Here is a 6,971-nt window from a genome sequence, read left to right on the forward strand (position 1 = left end):
TCAAGGACTCCAGTCACCCCAGCCATAAACTGTTCAGACTACTTCCATCAGGAAGGAGGTTCTGCAACATCCGGTCCCGTACCAGCAGACTGAGAGACAGCTTCTTCCATCAGGCCATCAGACTGCTGAACACGCCATAGACACCTCACCTCCACTACTGGAACTTCAACATTATGCACTACATACTGTACAGTAATGCCACTGTTTTGCACATGTCTCACTCTGTAAATTTTTATATATTTTATATATTTTATTTATTGACTTTATTTAATTTGTAAAATATGTGTACACACACACACACACACACGTAGAAAAACATTTAGTATACACATCCAGAATTATTATTTTTTTTATTTTTTTTTGCATATACTATTATATATTGTACATATTTATTAGTTTCAGATTTAGCCATTCGTATATTTTGCCTGTTTATGTTATTGTATTTTGCACAAATCTGTTGCTTGTGAAGCTCGCACACAAGAATTTCACTCGCATGTGCTGTACCAATGTACCTGCACATGTGATGTGACAATAAAAAAGTGATTTGATTTGAGTGATTTGATTTAATAGTATAACATTTGATTTGAATTATTTGTTAACGTCATTATTATAAATATGATGGTAGTATAGTTATTAGAAAGTGTTACTAGTGATTTAATTCTGCCAGGGCCAAAGGGAATAAAAGGAGATCGAGGAATACTGGGAAAACCAGGGCGAGATGGTGATCAGGGTAAAACTGGTTTCAAAGGAGCTACTGGGGAACCAAAGTACAATGGATATGGGCCACCTGGACCAGCAGGCCAAAAGGTAGAATTTAAATGTCACTGATGCAGTAGAGAAGATTCCAGTAAATAAATACAAATGTGTATATTATTTGAAACAAATGTGTTCATCAATAGGTTCTTTATCCCTCTTTCATTATTTCCTTCGTGTCCTCAGGGTGAACCGGGATTGACTAATACTAATTTGATGAAGGGTCAAAAAGGACAACCTGGAATTGCAGGAACAGAGGGTTTACCAGGAATTTTTGGACTCAAGGGAGACCCAGGACCTACTGGACTAAATGGTTTGTACAACTGATAAAATATTAGACAGCTTTAACACTCTACCTCTCTACCCAACTCTCTCTGTTCACTCCTTCTGTCTCAGGTCCCTCAGGGTCTCAAGGGCCAGAAGGGTCAGATGGCCCTCCAGGTAGCAAAGGGCAACGCAGACCTAATGGACCACAAGGCAAAGTCCTTTTAATTGCAACTATATGAAGAAACTTTTTTCACCACATATTTTTGAAGTGCAACCCATTGTCTCATTCCAGGATCAATTCGAAATGATCAAATAGTACTTTCGCTTTTTATTTATACTTTAAGTTTAATCGAGTGTACTTTTTAAAATGTGTTTGCCTCAGGTAATGTGGGTCCAACAGGAAATAGAGGACTTCCAGGTCCGAAAGGCAGCCAGGGCTTGGATGGGATTCCTGGCCCACCCGGGCAGAAAGGAGAGACTAGTAAGCCAAATACTGCATAAAAAATGTTTGTATGGTTCTTTGAGGTCATGTATAATCCTATGTAATTATGTATTTATGTATGTTTTTTTCTTTTGTCTAAAATTAAAAAGGCCTGTAGAATAGCTATCTCTTTCATAGCTAATGGTACCCCTGAATGGCACAGGCAAATTCATCTGTTCTTATATCGCTCTTCTGCAGTCTTGATAGAAGGGAGTCCTGGGAAGCGTGGTGACCCTGGTCAGCCAGGTGAGTCACATACCAGTCACATTACCCTCTAAAGGAGCTGGGGAGTGGGGGTTATGCAGGAGGGCGAGGGTCCAGTGTTTCGTTTTGGGATTTGTTTGGTTTTTTTCTTTTCTTTTCTTTCTTATTTTAGATAATCTTGGAAAAACACTGAATACATTCAACCACACCCAGAGACCTGATGTACTTACAGTATAATCCGCATGCTGGAAGTTAAATAATGAGCGATACATATAGCAACAAACAAAGCACTCATCAGTTGATGTATTTATATGTAATATCAAACAATAAAATATACTAAAGGCCTGTTCCATTACATTAAATTATGCATCACTACTAAAATAATTCCTTACTGATTTAGACTAATTGTTCTTTCCACTCTGTAGGTCCTCCTGGAAATCCTGGCCTCCCTGGGTTGTCTGTTACAGGGATTCATGGACTAACAGGAGACAAAGGAATTCCAGGTCCACAAGGCATCCTTGGCCCAAGAGGGTCACCTGGAAGAGAAGGCGCATGTCTTCCTGGGTATAGAGGAGACCCTGGCGAACCTGGATATCCTGGGAGGAAAGGTTAGAATCTACTCGATAAGTTGTAGGTCCAGATGATGATTTCAGTATATGTAATTTGGTCACTGTATGGAAGTTCTTGCATGCCTATTTCACTAGGCCACTCATCCTCAATTACTTTTATCTCCATAATCAGTGCCTTTCTAATCTCAATGTAGGCTACCCTGGCCCACCTGGTCCTCCAGGTACAGCAGTGCCTGGGTTAAAAGGAGACAGAGGGGACCCAGGTCTTCCAGGAAGCCAGGGTAATCTAGGGGAACCAGGAGATCCAGGCCCACAAGGACCACCTGTACGTTTTTACAGTAATTTACCTCTGACAAATGCCTAGAGAAAGTAGACATGAGTTTTTGATTAAAATGGAGAGTTCATAGCAAAAGATGTATTTTACAGTTGAGGTAATCTTTCATCAAGCCTTTCTGTAGCATTCTTCACACCGTACTAAAACTAATGTTTTGTATAGAATGGCAGGTCTTCAAACTCTAACTGCAATAATTAGAGTCTGATCTTTCTATTTCCATTTGCCCCCTCAGGGTGCAATAGGCAGACCTGGAGGCCCAGGGGTAAGAGGTGACCCAGGTCTTCCTGGATTCCCAGGACCTGCTGGTAATCTATGTTGAAGAGTAACAAAGTCTTCAGCAAGTTTCTCACAATACATTTGAAACGCACATCATCATCATGCTGGAATCCATGCAGCAATACAAAGAGATAATCCCATTAATTTTTTTTCTTTAGGTAAAATTGGAGAGCCTGGGTACATCCCTGGCCCTCCTGGTCAGCCAGGGGCCCAAGGTATTCCTGGACCACCAGGTGAGTCAATACTTGATAAGCTAAGCATTACATATATCTGGGGAATAGCTTTCTAATTGCTCCTTCTGTGTACCTAAAGGGCGTAAAGGTGAGGCAACATTTAGAAAAGTAATACATGAACCAGGAGCTCAAGGCTCTCCTGGTGCCCGTGGCACATGCGGACCTCCAGGAAGAACTGGTCCACCAGGACCTCCAGGCCCACCAGGTTAATACTTTTAGAGTTAATCCTTGTTGCATGTATTACCTTTCCCTGTGTAATATGTGATATTCGAATTATAAATTTTGCTATTGAACACTTCTTTTCCAGGCCAGCATGGTATCAAAGGAATGCAGGGTTTCAGCCCACCTGGTCTGCCTGGATTTACAGGCTACAAAGGAGATAAAGGAAGAGCAGGGCTGCCAGGTGTGTTTAAGACTACGTCCACACGTATACGGGTATTTCTGAAAACACAGCTTTTTCTATGCGTTTTGACCTTTCATCCACACATAAACAGTGTTTTGGATCACTATGGTGGAGATTTTTGAAAACTCCAGTTTTTGCGTATACATGTGGACAAGGAAAATTGAGATTTAGTCGTGCAACATCAAAGGTGTGCGCCTTTTTTGACGTCACGCTGTGCGCCATGTTATTGTTTACATGAGATGAATCTCTACAATGGCAGATATAGACAAAATACTGTTGCTGTTAATCTTACTATCTGCAGTTATTACCCTACCATTTAGAAAGACTGCTTTTATGCGCCATTCATCTTTATTTACTCTTTTCCTCCCAGGCTTCTAGACTTCTGATTGGCCAAGACTTCTATGCAGTTAGGATTATATTGCCACCTGTTGCTCTGGCATGTGCTTGACAGCATTTGACTTTGTTTTTTGCGTTTACATATGGATAGGATTTTTTTTTTAAACAAAAATGGAGAATCTCCATTTACAAAAATACATGTGTACATGTGGCAAAATGTTTGGGTTAAAATGTGTTTTTGTGTATATTCCAATTACACATTAGAAAATAAAAAAAACACTTGAAAACGTCATTTTCCAAGTATTTCAGTAGAATGTGAAGCGTTCAAATGATTGGAATTGCCTTTCAAATAGCTGGACACATCACACCTGAAAAACAATAAAAGTTCAGGTATTGGCAGCGCTCCTGCTTCACAGTTGTGCATTACATTGTGTGAATAAGAAAAAAGAAAAAATAAGGAAAAAATAATAATGCCCTCTGAATGAAGTTATCTGCCAGTGCACATTAAAACAGGTCCTCAGTGCATTAGTGGCAGGTAGTAGTGACTATAGAACATCCCCCAACAGATTCCAAAAATATCCTTGAACAAAACTGCCCACGTGATATTATTTCATTGCATATTATGTTCTTCAACCTGCAGGTCCCAATGGCAGACCTGGAACTCCAGGTCATAAGGGTCCTGCAGGTTTGCCCGGCAGAACCGGTCCAAGTTATGCTGACAGTTTCCTGATAGTCAGGCACAGTCAGAGCATCCACCTCCCTGAATGTCCTCATGGCACTAGCTTCATCTACAGTGGTTACTCTTTCCTCTTTATCAATGGATATAAAAGAGCTCATGGGCAGGACCTTGGTAAGAGCATGGAAAACACCACACCCAGAAGTTGTATGTGCATATATAAGATGCATCTTTGCATCATTAAAAAATAAATAAAATCTGCATATTTACCAGTGTTTTAAACTGTCTCTCAGGCACCACGGGGAGCTGTCTGCCTCGTTTCTCTACAATGCCTTTTCTGTTCTGTAACACTGAAAATGCCTGCCGCTATGCTTCTCGTAATGACTATTCATACTGGTTGTCCACTGAAACTCCCATGCCTATGAACATGGTTTCGATATCAGGAGAAATGCTGAAATCCTACATTAGCAGGTGGGATAAGATTGTGTATTTAGTGTGATTACCATTAACTAAAATTGCCACCTACATCTACCCTCTAACCTTATGTGGAATAAAATAATATGGATACCTGTTTAGGTGCTCAGTGTGTGAAACCACCTCCAATGTCATAGCCATCCACAGTCAGAGGACTCTCATACCAGAATGTCCTAGAGGTTGGGAATCACTGTGGACTGGGTACTCTTTCATCATGGTAAAGAAATCAGTGTTTTGTTCATTTTTACTATTTTTAAAATTTGAATTCAGAGATCTTGTTTCTCTAAGTGATTCTGTTCTTACTGTCTGTTAAAGCAAACAGGTGCTGGAGCAGAGGGATCCTCGCAGCCCCTGATTTCTCCTGGCTCATGTCTGGAAAATTTCCGCCAAGTGCCCTTTATAGAGTGTCACGGCAGGGGGACGTGTAACTACTATCCTGATTCCTATAGCTACTGGCTGGCCTCCCTCGACCCCAACAACATGTTCGGGTGAACTGTTCACTTCTCTGTTTAAGGAGACATAGTTCTGTAGTTTTCAGTTAAATACTCAAGAAATCGTTCATCTTTCATTACTCTTTTGTCCAATGCTGTTTAGAGGCTTCCCAACTCAGAACAGTGCTGTCTTGTGATTTGGCAACTTGTATCAAATTTAATTTGTTAAGTTATCTGTAATTATTATTGTCTCTGTATGTTGTTCTCCTACAGTAAACCCATACCTCAGACAGTGAAGGGACCTTTCCTAGAAAGCATCATCAGCCGCTGCCGAGTCTGCAGAAAACCAGGGCATCAAGGTGAAGGGTCAAGGTGAAGAGATAAATAGTCTGTTTCTCACTTCATTATGTTCATATTGGGCTTATAAGCAGAGGCTAAACTAAGATTTGTCTGGTGGAGGGCCTTATGATTTGTCAAAGAATTACTTTGCAGTAAGTTGTATAATCATTTGTATTTTTAATGCTCATAGTCTGTGATCAGCCAAGCCTGAAATCTGAGGTTTACTGAGCTGTCATTGTTGTTTCCCAACCTGTAGATAATATAAATCTGGTATAATAGGTGAAGCATCCTCAGCTTCAATTAAATATACCCTTGATATAACTTATAAGTGACCCTGGACACCACAGCCTGCTGTGCACCAGCCTAACATAGTCCTTTAATGTCAACCGTACCACACTACTGCAGATTAACCAGTTTAGTCTGCAGTACACTACAATAAACTGCCTAGGACTGTCATAGAACACACACATGTAAAAGAGTACATGACATGTTTAAATTAAATTGGTTTTTGCTACGTCCATTTCTGTGTGAAGTTATTACGTTAAGGCTTTTTTTGTCCTGGAAAATACACCAACTTTACATTCAGCTAGCAAACAGATTCAGATTTACACTGCAAAGAAACGGTTTGTTTGTTTTCCTGATATTTGTTGAGCTGTTTGAAAAATTGACTCTGATTGGCTGTAATCTCCTGATTTAAAAAAAACACGTGACAAAGTGCCCAAACCAAAACGTAGCCGGCGGGACAAGGAAAAAACAATATGTTCAGGATGTTGTGGCTTGTTGAAAATGTGGTATTACTTACAGTTGTAAAAACATAGTAAAACCTGCTCAAGTCATTTGAATATGCAGTATTTTTAATGACAACAGATATTTTTTCCCATAGAGATATAGAAATGTTATATCTCTATATCACTTTCTTGTGTGTGCGTGTGTGTGTGTGTGAAATATTTCAGATCATTTCTGAAGATCCTGTCAGTAAATAAATAACTGCAAACAAACAAAGTCACAATAACCAGCTGTAGTGTGTATGCTGTAAATCTGGAGTTTTCAATTTGTTTATTCATACACACAAATATGGAGTTATTTGAACAGTAACTCCTCAAAGCAATTCTTTGAATACCAACACGTTGAATGGTGCATGGAGAGATTAAGCATTATGACTCACATCCATTTATAAATATACTGTTGGGAGGCA

At 39.8% G+C, this 6,971-nt stretch overlaps 1 protein-coding gene across 1 annotated transcript in view; it reads left to right on the top strand.

Annotated features, from left to right (window-relative positions):
* LOC102199025 (collagen alpha-5(IV) chain-like) overlaps positions 1 to 6,251 on the top strand; it is a 23,272-nt gene extending 17,021 nt beyond the window's left edge. Inside the window, exons 37-52 of the mRNA XM_005721277.1 lie at positions 668 to 807; positions 940 to 1,066; positions 1,150 to 1,230; positions 1,403 to 1,501; positions 1,700 to 1,747; positions 2,131 to 2,313; positions 2,469 to 2,599; positions 2,841 to 2,913; positions 3,043 to 3,117; positions 3,197 to 3,322; positions 3,425 to 3,520; positions 4,497 to 4,706; positions 4,826 to 5,003; positions 5,109 to 5,223; positions 5,322 to 5,494; positions 5,711 to 6,251. Coding sequence (XP_005721334.1) covers positions 668 to 807; positions 940 to 1,066; positions 1,150 to 1,230; positions 1,403 to 1,501; positions 1,700 to 1,747; positions 2,131 to 2,313; positions 2,469 to 2,599; positions 2,841 to 2,913; positions 3,043 to 3,117; positions 3,197 to 3,322; positions 3,425 to 3,520; positions 4,497 to 4,706; positions 4,826 to 5,003; positions 5,109 to 5,223; positions 5,322 to 5,494; positions 5,711 to 5,813 — 1,958 coding nt within the window. The 3' untranslated portion in view covers positions 5,814 to 6,251. The remainder of the gene's footprint in view (positions 1 to 667; positions 808 to 939; positions 1,067 to 1,149; positions 1,231 to 1,402; positions 1,502 to 1,699; positions 1,748 to 2,130; positions 2,314 to 2,468; positions 2,600 to 2,840; positions 2,914 to 3,042; positions 3,118 to 3,196; positions 3,323 to 3,424; positions 3,521 to 4,496; positions 4,707 to 4,825; positions 5,004 to 5,108; positions 5,224 to 5,321; positions 5,495 to 5,710) is intronic.
* Positions 6,252 to 6,971: the final 720 nt, after the last annotated feature.

Source organism: Pundamilia nyererei, unplaced genomic scaffold (genome assembly GCF_000239375.1).
Source record: "Pundamilia nyererei isolate P.nyererei 1_Seehausen unplaced genomic scaffold, PunNye1.0 scaffold00004, whole genome shotgun sequence".
Classification (NCBI taxonomy): Eukaryota; Metazoa; Chordata; class Actinopteri; order Cichliformes; family Cichlidae; genus Pundamilia; species Pundamilia nyererei.